Source organism: Coffea arabica, chromosome 3e, assembly GCF_036785885.1.
Source record: "Coffea arabica cultivar ET-39 chromosome 3e, Coffea Arabica ET-39 HiFi, whole genome shotgun sequence".
NCBI lineage: Eukaryota > Viridiplantae > Streptophyta > Magnoliopsida > Gentianales > Rubiaceae > Coffea > Coffea arabica.
This window is the reverse complement of record NC_092315.1, coordinates 10,098,275-10,111,531: the sequence shown is the minus strand read 5'-3', so window position 1 is coordinate 10,111,531 and position 13,257 is coordinate 10,098,275. Positions and strand designations below refer to the sequence as shown.

Sequence of the window (13,257 nt, the reverse complement as noted above, 5' to 3'; positions counted from 1 at the left end):
TAATAGAAATAAACAGGAATTAATCAATAACCAATACAACTCTAGCCAAAGGTGCAACTTTTCAGACACGGTCCATTCAACTGATCATCGACGCAAAGATAATTCAGTTACTAATTAATAGATTGGTTATAGTTGTCATACACGCGATAAACAAATAGTCTTTCCTTACTTTTTCGATAGTTAAGGTACAACCATTAACTATTTCCCTAACCAAAAAATAACTCTAGGTACGACCATTAACAAACATGCTATGAGGGTTCATTTAAGTTAGATCATACGTTTTTCTAACATGAAACCAATCACGCTAGTTGCCACTGGTATTAATCAATTGAACAATTACGGATTCAATCAATTAATCTGACAGTAGATTATTAGGTTAATTCGAATATCAGGCCCTTGACATTCAAATAACATAACAAGCATAAGAAGTTAAATCAGAAAATGCACAAATACCAATGAATTAAAGAAATAAGTAAAATAATTCGATCTCACAAATGTTTGGAACAAAATCCTCAAATTGACATTCGACTAGAAAACGAAGATTTAGCTACACATTCTCAGGGGAGATCCGCAAAACTCCATCGATAACCATTGGTTTTTCCCTAAAGACTCACTAAAGAAGAGACAGCGGCCGTCTCCTTTTTCTTGTTCCCTCCAAGGTAGTAATCACGCGGGATTCCGGCTTTTTTTCTCTCTTTGTTTCCGAATTGAAGTCTACTACTTTGGCCATCCATTGGCCAACTAAAAATAAAATGCTAATTGCAAAAAGAAACTTCTCCAACTAATGCTAATTGTTCCCTAGTAAGACATCTAATAAAAAGTGGTAGTTTCCTAATTTTCATCCAATACTCGACGTAAACTTCATCTTGAATTGGAAAACTCTTGAAAAATCACCTCTTTTATTACTTTTTGCTCCACCTTCCTACAATTGACACAAAATACCAAATATAAGTAGAATCAATCAATTAATACAATATTTGGTAATATAAACGAGGAAAATAATCATAGAATTAATGACAAAAATGCAACCTATCATAGAACCTTTGAAGTCTTCATCAGAAGGTCGCAACACCATATTGTCATTCAAAAAATGTTCCATGGATTGCCGGTAGAGTTCCAAGATAACTGGACTGAATTAAGGAATCGGAAATACTGAGGTGACAAATATGTGTCCATATGACTAGTTTAACTCTCTCTCTCTCTCTGTTATATTTTTTTCTGCTTCTCCTTTTTGTGGTGTTCTCTTGATGAAATCTTCTTTTGTAATGACTTATTGAAGTTACGATTTCTTGGATGGTTAATGAGCTAAAAGAAATTTGGATTGCCAATTGATTTCAAGCACTTCCTATTGTATGGCTCAAGATGTTGAAAGAGCTGGATGTTGATGTATTACTTTGCTAGCAATTATTTTTAGCTAACCAAAGCTTTTGTATGTTTTCTATTGAATGTTTATCAAAGTAGCAAAATGGGGTTTGTTGGCAAAAAGTGATATTCCAAAAAGCTATCAAATAGCAGGGCTTATGAGTTTAAATTTAATGAGCAGCTACGTTAGTCATGATTCATTAAAAAAAAATTTTTTTGCCAAACAATTTGATACTTATAAGAACCTGGAAAATGTACAACAGACACGTGAGAAGCCAAATTGAAGCTATTTGCAGCTAAATTTTCTAATAAAACCACCCAGTAATTTGCTCAGAGAATATTAGCATGCTAAAATGGGATTAAGAAATGTTCATAACAGCATTGGAGAGGAACATTTTCCCACCAAACAGTTAGGCAATAATCAATTATCACTTATTAGAGAGGAAACTTTCCTGGCCAAAAATGTTTTGCTGGTACGTGGGACATTGCAGATTTGTCAAAAGACTCCTTGCTAATTCTATACTATTAGTGAGGATGCGCTATTTTTCCTAGCAAAACACCTTGACTATTTGCAAGGAACTACTGGTTTTTGTGAGGAGTTTTTAATTTTAGTGGTGAGAAAAGTTTTTCTCGCCATAGTATTTGAGCTATTAGCGAGGAGGTCAACCCTTGCTATTGATCTGTTTCATTAGCGAGGATGCTGCTTTTCTCGCCAGAGTATTTGAGCTATTAGCGAGGAGGTCAACCCTTGCTATTGATCTGTTTCATTAGCGAGAAAAACAGCAGCATCCTCGCTAATAACTTTTAGCGACAAGCATCTAGCAAGAAATTTGGCGAGGAAGCATTTTTCTCGCTGAAATTAATTGGCGAGGAATTCAAAACTTTTGGCATGGACTTTTGCTCCTCGCCAAATCCCTTTTCTGTTGCAGTGATATGGTATCTCTCTTTATATCTATCCTTACTAGATATAGACTTGTTCAAAGTTGTTGGTTCTTTTAATTTACATTTGGACACGCAAAAAAAATAAATAAATAAAGAACTTCAAAGGAAGCTTGGTACTAGAAGAAACTATCCGTTGCTGGTCCACAAGAATTAAAAGAAAAAACATGAAAGCTTACAAAACACGCATACGTTATAGTTCTTATAACAAATCAATTAATTAAGAAGTCTTAGATATGAAATGTCAACAATACTAATTAAGTCAGATGAAATGTCAACAATACTAACTTGGTCTTAGATATGAAATGTCAACAATACTAACTTGGTCCCCATATTAAAGTCAGATGAAATGTCAAATATGGAAAAAAAAAAAAGCAACTCATAAAGCTGGACGAAGCAAGTTAAACTATCAGACTGATTTCTACGCAAAACCCGAAATTGTAGAAGTCTTGTTAGCTAATGTTAGAGCTGGTTTTAACGATTCATAAGGTTTATGAACTAAGTGATAAGAAGGAATAAATTCTACTAGACCTAATAAATGTCTAGTTCAAATTAATAGCAAACCAATTACTAGACGCCTTGGTAACCGTTAAAATCAATCATTGAGATTTAATATGAGGGGTTACAAAACTCATGCTTAGGAAATAAATGCAATGTAATTAATATAAATCGAACAAGTGAGGGAATTTTGGTGTCGGTTAGCTTTGAGAATTAGCTACTATAATTTATTGAATTGGGAGACAAATTAACATGTGGAGTTATTGATAAGTGATAGTATTAAATATTTGTAAAATTTAAAGTATAGTTCGTAAAGTATAATGTATCAAGAATTTATTACGTATTTTTATAATTTAGTTGAAAAGTATGAATATTTTTGAAATATATGAACTACACAAGCTTTTATTGTGTTATACTTTTAAATGTGTATTGTACAAGTGTAATAGAAGCATTTACTAACTAGGAAAATTCGTATAAATGAAGCATTTCCACCAAAAAAATCTTGAACGAAGCTAAAGGTAAAAGAAAACAACATTCAGATCTCCAAATGGCATTCAATTCAAAATCTTGATGGCATCCAAAATATCCATTTTTGAGGGACTTTGTTTCCTTTCTCAGGAGCAGGATTGGGTACGTTTCACTCCGTCGATGCTGAATTCTTTCACATTGTAATGGCATGGCACGATGAAGAAGCACATATATACATATAGTGAACATTCTGCACGTCTTATATCAATCACACTAAATTCTAGCAGGTCCAAGGTGCAGAAGTTTCTGATGTAACTGAGATAGAGATCATCAATTGCAGTAGATGATCAAGTAGATTTATTTATTCAACATGACAACAACATAAGAAGAGCACTCGAACTGAGTACTCATTACATGCTTCCCCTGTTGATTCTACACCAATTCAAAGAGAAGCCGCACAAGTCTTTTACACATATAGGAAATCAACCATCAAAGGCAAACACAACATAACATATTAAGGTAATAATATAGGTGTCACGGATCCTGTGTCACACCCTTATTTATTTAGCATTAATTTTTGACCTCATCTCCGGATGTAGCTTCAGGGGTCTCCTCAGCAGGTGGACAGCATCTTTGGCAATATCCATAGTACCAGCGGCAGCAACCATATCTGCATGGACAGCATCTTTGGCAATATCCATGGTACCAGCGGCAGCAACCATATCTGCAACGATCTGCGGTGACGGTATCCTCATCTCCAGATGTGGCTTCAGGGGTCTCCTCGGCAGTTCGACAGCATCTTTGGCAGTGTCCATGGTACCACTGGCAGCAACCATGTCTGCAACGATCTTTGCCTGAACTGGCATCGTGGACACCAGTGGTTTTCACGCTCTTCTGATCTGTTTCAAGACACAAGGAGACATAAATATTTGGAGCTTTATCTTAAGCTGCGAACGTTAGGTGACCGGCTAGGCTGAAAATTTGCTAGATATATGCAAAGAAAAGAATACTATGGATTAAACAAAACAGTCCAGGCATATAAGATGGTGCGACTTGGATATGAATTGTTTTGCTTTAAATTATACTTAGAAGCATTTAATTTGGTTTTCGACGTTAGTTTAACCTTTGGTGCGACACTATGGAACGTGTATCCTTACAGCAATACTATAAGGATGCATGAAAAATCAGATGTGCCACTAACCATTGATAGAAGCAACCCAAATTTACTTTGGCTAAACAATGAAAAGGATATTAGCACATTAATATGACTTGCTTGATAATATACAAATAGCCTTCCATAAAAATTCACATCCCAATAATGAGTCTCCAAATCTCCATTCATTTAAGTATTTAGGTGCAGCCAAAAAAAAAAAAAGGAAGAAAGGAAAAAAAAAAAGGGACTAGGTACCTGCAGCTGTTGCATCAGAGGAAATGAGGAGCACAAGTGCAAAGAGAACACCAATAAGAAAGAGCAAATTTTTTGAAGATGCTATTTTATCACAATCTCACTCAAAATGTAAATAATGTGCTAAATTATTGATGTCGAGTGATAAGTGCATTGAGTTGGTGCCCTATTTATAGGAACTAGGAGGGGAACGCCACGCCTTGCGTGGAATGAGTATTTTAGGGTTAATTTCAAAAACCTCCTTGAGGGTTTTCATAATTTCACTACCACCCTTGTTATATCCAATAATACAATGAGCTCCCTTCTGATGTTGATGGGACCTAATGTCAATATCATCAGGGGCAAATTGACCATAATGCTCTCACTAAAATAGCTTTTTTAAACATTATCTTAGAAGCGCAATATAATCTTCCAATCTTACCAAGATACCATCAAAGCCAAAATTTAACAACTTTCCTAAAAGTAATTTCTCTGTTGGTTTGTGAGACTTGGAGAAGAGCTTTAGGAGCTGAACTTTAAGCTCCGAAAATCTTTAATTGGGTGAAGGAAGATTGCTGCCAAAAGTGCGTTATTAGCTATATTCCTTGACATCTATAAAAGGTAAACGGTGGAAATTTTTTTAATTTAATGGTATGGTACCATGAATAAACTCGTTAAGTTGATAAGATGAACATTCTGGCCATAAGATATGTTTAAATGTAGCCAGTAGACATGACGAGTCATTTGAGGTCCACACCATGATATCTTGATGTTATATGAGCAATTTATGATGGATAATGCCATGCATTATTGTTCTTTCTATAATGTGAAAATGGATGAAATATACATAGCTGGTGAATTAATTAGACTGAATGGATTTTGATATGTGAGTACGACTTTCTGATTGGTTGCTCATTTTTTATCTTCTAGGACAATCTCCCAAAATAAGTTTCTATGGTGTTTCATTGTTGAATCACGAACATTCCTATAGTAAAAATTTTAGTCTTAAATCAGGTTGAACTAATTATATGGAGGGAAAATTTTAGATACTAAGTGACTGATTCACTCCTCATTTTGTCATGTACTGTCCCAAAAAAAAAAAAAAAAGGCTTAAGTGGCTAATTAGTTTGTTAATAAAGACCGTATAAGATCACCTCCAAAAGTAAGCTGTTGTATTATCTCTTTGTTGAGTTTTTATCATGAACATTTTTTAAGGAAAATTAATCTTCAATTAGCTTGGACTACATTGTCTTAAATTAGTTAAGTTTTTGCGGTAGAAAAAAGAAATATGTTGTACAATATAAATTCACTTATCTAGTTAGATTACTTTTTTCGATGCCTTTATCTATTGACCACTAATTGAAATCCACCGTGAATGTTGAACAACTAAGATGGGAACTGTTTCTGCTCATGACATTATTGTGCATTAATTTTTTTTAGTTGCTGTGTGATCGATGAATTTCTATAATTGTACAAGGTGGATCGTAATAATAATTCCCTTGGAGTACTCCAGGGGTCGAACCTGCAGGAGTGAGTTAATTTTTCCTACTTTAATTCCTCTAATAAAAATAACAAAATTTAAATTCAGAGAGTTTTTAATCACTAATTAAGAAATTAAATAAATAATCAAATCAAACAAGATATAGGTGAGAAAACAATTAGCAAAAGACTAGAGTTTTAAATTTTGATTCAGAATTGGAATTATTTATCCAATTATTTTCTTAACAAGTCAAAGATGTATCACGTAAAAGTACTTTAGATTATCTGTTGATATTTCTAAATTTGTCTAATGAAATCTCGCGTTGCTCTCGAGATTATAAGTATTTAATTAAATCCTTTAAAATATTAGGTGATATAATTATGCCATACAATGTTTAACCCACTTTCATGATTATACTAAGTATGTTTATCTATCTAATGTACGGTTGTATATCACTTCTCAACTCAATACAAATCCTAAAAGCATATCTATAGTGGCAAAACATAAACATGTAATAAAGGCAAGATAAATAAATCTAAGCAAAGCGAATAATTTATCTAAAACAAATAATTAAATCTCCTTCACAAAATCCTAACTTTGGATATAAATGAGTTCAACATATTCATAGATAAATCCAAGAATTCAAATGAAAGACAAAATAATTAAGAAGTTAAAAGTAAGAAAACTTCTCAATTTTTCCCCGCTCCAATCTCCATCTTGAACTCCTTTGATTTTTCAACACTTCCATTGTGATCTCTCAAGAAAAGAAGGTATAAAAATGATGAACTAACTTTAGCCAAATGCTTTCCAATCTAAAAACATCCTAGATTGTCCTATTTATAGTCTCTCAAAGTTGTATCCGAAATATGGTAAGAATGGGTCTTGAAAACTTACCAAAAATCGAGTTTGAGTGGGTTTTCCAATCATTAGAACTAGAAGAAGTCCTCGCAAAGTCCCTTTCAATGTTTGGCGTTGGACATAGGATCCACCCACGGATCCTTGTGTCTTGGCATTCTTCCCCTTTTGTTGCGTTTCGATTCATTTCCTCCTCAATCGCGTGCTTTTCCCACAAAAACCAACATATACTTAAATTAGGCAACATCCATTCAAAATATAGCTCAAATACAACCATTCATTGACAATTAATAAATATAAACCACTGTAATTTGTAGCTTATCACTGTGCTTCACGGCTTTGGAATATTTCACTGCTCTGCGAAATGGTCTATTCAATTTGTTCATTCACTAAGACTTTTATGCTATTTCCATTCAAAAGCAATAGTATAATTAGCAATGGTCATGTGATAATAAAGATCAGAGACTCAAAAAGGGCTCTGCCATGCTTTTGCCTCCAACCACATGCAAAGCATCCAAAATTGAAGTTTAGTGTATAGAATAGAAAAGTGATTCAACTTCGGAGGGACAAAGTGAAGTTTGTCCTATGTTACAATATTTCTTTTAGGGTCTCCAAGGGAAAATATGGAATAAAATGTGATGACACCATTTCTTGTCAATTTATTCCATTTCTTTTACATATATGGGCTGAATTGGTCACAACACTGGTTAAAGTAAGAGTGGTCAGCGTAATATTGAAAATAAGAGGGGTACTAGCTGAAATTGTCCAAAACTTCAGGAAAGGTCTATGAAATTATCCAATAGTTTAAGTAGCTGTGCAAGAGCGTCTCCTCTCTGTTTCCTTGAACGAGCTAAGAATAGTAGTCGAATTCCACACTTTATTATTATTGACTAATGAAGCGTCCACGTCTCAATTCTCCGGACGCAGGAATAAAGAATTGGGCCCTAAAGAATTTATTGTCCCTGTACAAGTTGCAGCCTTTCTCGACTGCTAAAGTTGATAATTGAACTAATGATAATTAAGAATGATAAGATAATGTGGCCATTTCTCAATCAATCTCCTTTTTATTGTTTGTTTAAGTAAGATAGACGTTCCTGTGAATATCATCATTTAAAAATATTTTTGTATTGAGTGAATTGGACTGCCCTTAAAAATATCATCACTCAGTATTGCTTATCACTCAGAGGAAATTCTGGAGATTCCTATTAGTATATCAGGAAAGGATGATAGCAATTACTGGATACATAGCGGCAATGGCATCTACACTGTCAACTCAGGTTACAAGGCATTGTGTAGAGGAACTGTTCAACACAAAGGAAGAAGAGAGAATGAGGCGGAAACTAGTATAGCAAGTTCCTATGAAAAGCAATGGAAGTGGATGTGGAGGCTGAACGTTAAGAGTAAGATCAAACATTTCCTTTGGAAGTGCCTACATGGTTTATTACCAGTCAACAGCCTGGTTTTTAAAAGAACACACAAAGGTGATCCAATCTGTGGTGGCTGTGGTGAACAAGAAGAGTCAATTGAACACATGTTTTTCCAATGCAGCAAAGCACAAGAGGTGTGGAAAATGGCTCCATTACAATGGGATGGGTTAAGGGAACAGACAGGGAATTTTCAAGCTTGGTGGACTGCTCTTCTGGAAGCTACATGCAGGACAGAAGGAAAGGAGCATATAGAGCTCACTGTGAACATCCTCTGGCAACTCTGGAAAAGGAGAAATGAATGGCAGTTCAATGCCAAACACAGGCACCCTTGGAAAACAATCCAAAAGGCTCAACAGGAATGGCAAGAACAAAAAGCTGTCCAGAGCAAGCAGAAAATATTCACTGAAGATGCGGTAAGAGCAGATGAGAAAGTTGATCCGGAGGAGGCAAGAAGGAATGAAATTCAGATCAGAATATCAACTAAGGTGCAAGACCAAACCAACAGAGTTGGAATGGGGATTTTTGCATCTACTTTCAACAATCAGTGGGTGGCTGCCTGGGCACTTATTGACAGAAAAACAGTGCATCAGATGCAGTCTACTGCAGAAGCTGTGAAAATGGCCATCATAAAGGCTAGACACCAGCAATGGAAGGAAATTGTTGTCCACATCCCCAGCCCCCAACTACTGAAGATGATAAAGGAAAGGATGGCTAAGGACATCAAAATGGCTACTTTGATAGACGATATTAACGACCTCAGGTCCTTATTTCAGAAATGCTCCTTTTGCTTAGATAGGAGCTTAGACTCTAGATGTGAAGTGATTAGTGATTATGCTTTGGGCATATTTCAAGATGAGGAATGGATTAATCCTCAGTGTGTCTAACACTCTTGTATAGAATTCCTTGAGCCTTTGCTCATATAAGTTTTTTTGCCAATCAATACAAAAATCTATCGTTGCAGGAAAAAAAAAAAAAAAGTAGGTTTTCGATACAATTCAGTATTGCTTAGTCAGATTTTTCCAATTTCTTGTTTGAATATATGAAAAATTCTAGCTTGGGCTTATTTGAAATTGTTAAATCTAAGGAGCCCTGTTGTTCTCGTCAATTCTTTGTGTTTATGGAACATTTTGTTGAGTAGGTAATGAGATTCAAGGATGGTTTCAAGAAATTCATATATTTGGGATATATTTTGAAATTTATCGTACATTTACCTTGAAGATCAGAAGAAAATTGAGGCAGAGTTGAATTATTACTAAGAATGGTTAAGGGACTTAGCATTAAGCTAAATCTAGAACAAAGGCTAATTTATTTTGAGGTGGATATTGAAGCAGCTGACATCAAATGGATCTGGCTGCTTAAGTCTTTATCTTAAAGTACTTAATTTACCAATGCTCTCCATTTTAGCAATGTACTTAATTTAGCTTAATTTAGCCTATGGCATGCTTTATACGCAGCATTTGTGATCTTCCTAAAACTAAAACATTAAAGGATAAAAAATAATCGTACAGATTACTAACAGTATTTTGATTACTATACTTAAGCTTTTATATTTAAGGATATTGATGGTGCATTGATAATCTAATCTAATCTAATACTATATAAAAGTGTTTTGATGGTGCATTGTGGTGGGTGTCAAACCAGCAAAAATAAAATTCCTACTCTTAAGTCACGAATTAAGTCCACTATGGTACTGGAGCAGGGACTTAGGCTGTGCAATGGGTTACTAGCTTCACCCTGGTGCCAGAGTTTGCTTGATCCGATATACCAAAGTATATTAATTACGTGAAAGACAAAATTCGAATATAGCAGTGAGCAGGGTCGAATCCACAGGGACTTGGGAATTTATTTTGAATGAATGTAACATTAAATAAAAATGGGGGGAATTGATATGGAACTGTCTAATTTAATTGCTCAAATTAAAAATAAGACAATCGCAGATAAAATAAATAACAATAAATATAAAGTAAATTAACGGAAGGAAAATCTCTAGTCAAAGGTATAATCTCCACTAATGGTTCGAATCACTGATCACAGATGCAGAGATAAAATCTTTCATTTACAAATAAACTGGTTATGGTTGTCAACAAGCTCTGACAACCTGCCTAACCTTCCTGATTCGATAACCACAACAAGCTCTGTAGTTATTACCCTAGCCAATTAAGCAGTCCTAAACACGCTCTTAGGATTTAACCTATTGACAGCATTAATCATTAGACTGGCCACCAATTATAACCAACAAACACACATGCTCGGTTTATTTAGGCTATATCATATATTTCCACAACAACAACTCAAAAGTTTCTACTACAATTGAATCATGTCACTTGCCACATGCACTAAAATTACCCAACAATTACGGATTGAGCACTCGTAGATGGCTGTTGATTACTCACACAATTAAACAGTGATCAAGTATTTAATTGCAAGAAATAATCATATGCATAAGTGAACAGGAAATATATAAATACTTGCAAATTAAAGAACGTAGGCAAATAAATTCGATCTCACAGTTTTGTCGAACCAAAGCTTCGATTTAACCTCTGACTAGATAAACTTAGCCACGCCTCATGATTAAATCACCACACGAAGTAATGGATTGCAAAGGCATTGCGTTTTTACTAGAAAGCAAGGAATAAAATATGTTTTTCCCGTTGGGGAATATTGTCGAACACCTGGCGTGTGTCAGAGGCCAGTCAAGAGAAAGGAAACTAGAACTAAACTAAAAAGCTAAACTAGCGGTGTCCTCTTGCTTTTGTACGTCCTCACTTTAAAAAGCCAAAAGTAAGATGACTAAAAGCTATCTCCGGTGGTCCCCACACATGTGGACAAAGTCTCCAAAATTACTTCTTCTTCCAAGTCTCTCTACGTTGCTTTCTTTGAAGAGCCCAAATGACCAAATATCTTTCACTAGCTTTGTGGTCCCCCACCAATTCAAGGGCCCAAGGTTTGAAGCCCTTAGAAGTCTCCATATTCTCCATAAAGTCCCTCCTTTTTTGTAGTTTTCTGCTTCATTCCCTATCAAATGGGATGCGTGCTTTCTAGTATCAACTAAGAAACTTGTATCAAGATTTTCTTAATGGAATTTCCTCAATTAGGCTTCGATTTCTCCTTTTCTGCCTCAATTAACTTGAAGTTCCTAGAAATCACACAAAAATTCAATTATAAGTAGAATCTAGCAAATTATCACAACATTTGGTCAAAATAAAGGGGAAAATATTAACAAATAAACTGCCTAATTTGCGCATTAACACATTGATAATCTAATCTAATCTAATCTAATACTATATTAAAAAAAATACTATATAAAAGTGTTGATGGATGCTCAGGGAAACAAATTGTCAACCAAGGGTACTTAGATTTCATAGAGGGAGATGATGACAAACCAAAGGAATAAATCTTCGAACAGGAGCATTGACCATGAGGTGCTCATTTTTTTTTCTTTTAATTTTTTTTTTGATTTTGACGATTGCTTAGGGGAAAACTTAGAAATTAGAGATTTTGACTTCAAATTCCCCTTCCACCCCTCTACTGCTTAAATTCCATCCTTCCTTTATTCGAAAAAATTTAAGAGAAAAAAACTAAGATTTAACAAAAGAATGAAAGTTGAGATTGTGTCATCATGCTTGTATATGATGCTTTGATGAAATTATTAATCTATAAAGTTTACCAAATAACTTCACATTCTAATCATATCGTTACCATTATCTAGATTATGAACTACTCTGCTTTTAGGACATCTAAACATAAATATGCCTGGCTTCTAGTAAGTTATTTATCACCATCCAAGCCCATGGTTGGCCTAAGTAATTTTTGTATCGAAATACACTTTCCCGACATGGTTAGCCCAAGTAACTAGTAACTTATGCGACCAAATCTTGTATATATATCAATCCTTTTCCTCTCCCACTTCCAACGTGGGACAAGGGGTATCACATTATTACTTACTAACATATTTTCTTTTTCCTAAACGTGAAAATTATATCCCAAAACCTACAAAATATCAAACTTATACAATTAATTTCACAATCTATGGGCCTGTTTGGAACCTGAGTTTTTTGGGAGTTTGTCTAAAACTTTACTGTAGAGCACTGTAGAAATTTTTGAAAAAATTTTGTAGAAGTTTTTGTAAGGTGAAAAATTTTTTTGTAGAAGTTTTTGAAATGTTACTGTAGACGTTTTTTGGATTATTTTTAGAGGTATTTTTAAAACATATTTTTGAGTATTTTATAATTTATAATTTATAATTTTTATACATTTATGCATTTATAATACATTTATAAATATTTAGAAATAAATATATTTGTATAAAAATATATAAATGTATTATATTATATATAATACATAATATACATATATTTATAAATGTATAATTAATATAAATTATAAATTATAAATGAATATTAGATAAATGTATAAATTATAATTTATAAATGTATATGATGATTATGTATAAATGTATTAATATAATTAATATAAATGTATTAATGTATTAATATTATGTATAAATGTATAATTAATATTGTTTATAATTTATAATTTTTATTGTTTAAATATTTATATGCATTTATGCATTTATAATACATTTATAAATATTTATAAATAAATATATTTATATATTTATATAAAAAAATATAAATGTATTATATTATATATAATACATAATATACATATATTTATAAATGTATAAATGTATAATTAATATAAATGTATATATTATAAATGAATATTATATAAATGTATAAATTATAATTTATAAATATATATGATGATTATGTATAACTGTATTAATATAATTAGTATAAATGTATAAATGTATTAATATTATGTATAAATGTATAATTAAT

At 33.3% G+C, this 13,257-nt stretch overlaps 2 protein-coding genes across 2 annotated transcripts; one reads left to right on the top strand and one right to left on the bottom strand.

Annotated features, from left to right (window-relative positions):
* Nucleotides 1-3,570: 3,570 nt before the first annotated feature.
* LOC113737848 (uncharacterized) lies at nucleotides 3,571-4,808 on the bottom strand. The gene is made up of 2 exons (XM_027265000.2): nucleotides 4,676-4,808; nucleotides 3,571-4,166 (listed from the first exon to the last, which is right to left on the bottom strand). The coding sequence occupies exon 2, from the start codon at nucleotides 4,131-4,133 to the stop codon at nucleotides 3,828-3,830; it is 306 nt and encodes a 101-aa protein (XP_027120801.2). The 5' UTR covers nucleotides 4,134-4,166; nucleotides 4,676-4,808; the 3' UTR covers nucleotides 3,571-3,827.
* Nucleotides 4,809-8,239: 3,431 nt separating this feature from the next.
* LOC140038358 (uncharacterized) lies at nucleotides 8,240-9,297 on the top strand. Its single transcript, XM_072083694.1, has 2 exons — nucleotides 8,240-8,329; nucleotides 8,413-9,297. Exons 1-2 carry the CDS (start codon nucleotides 8,240-8,242, stop codon nucleotides 9,295-9,297), a joined length of 975 nt encoding a protein of 324 aa, XP_071939795.1.
* Nucleotides 9,298-13,257: the final 3,960 nt, after the last annotated feature.

Bases quoted from the DNA above. Each gene is read 5' to 3' on its own strand.
- LOC113737848 (XM_027265000.2), bottom strand. From the start codon at position 4,133: ATGCCAGTTCAGGCAAAGATCGTTGCAGACATGGTTGCTGCCAGTGGT.
- LOC140038358 (XM_072083694.1), top strand. From the start codon at position 8,240: ATGGCATCTACACTGTCAACTCAGGTTACAAGGCATTGTGTAGAGGAA. The intron at 8,330-8,412 runs GTATAGCAAGTT...TTCCTTTGGAAG, and splicing joins AGAGAATGAGGCGGAAACTA to TGCCTACATGGTTTATTACC.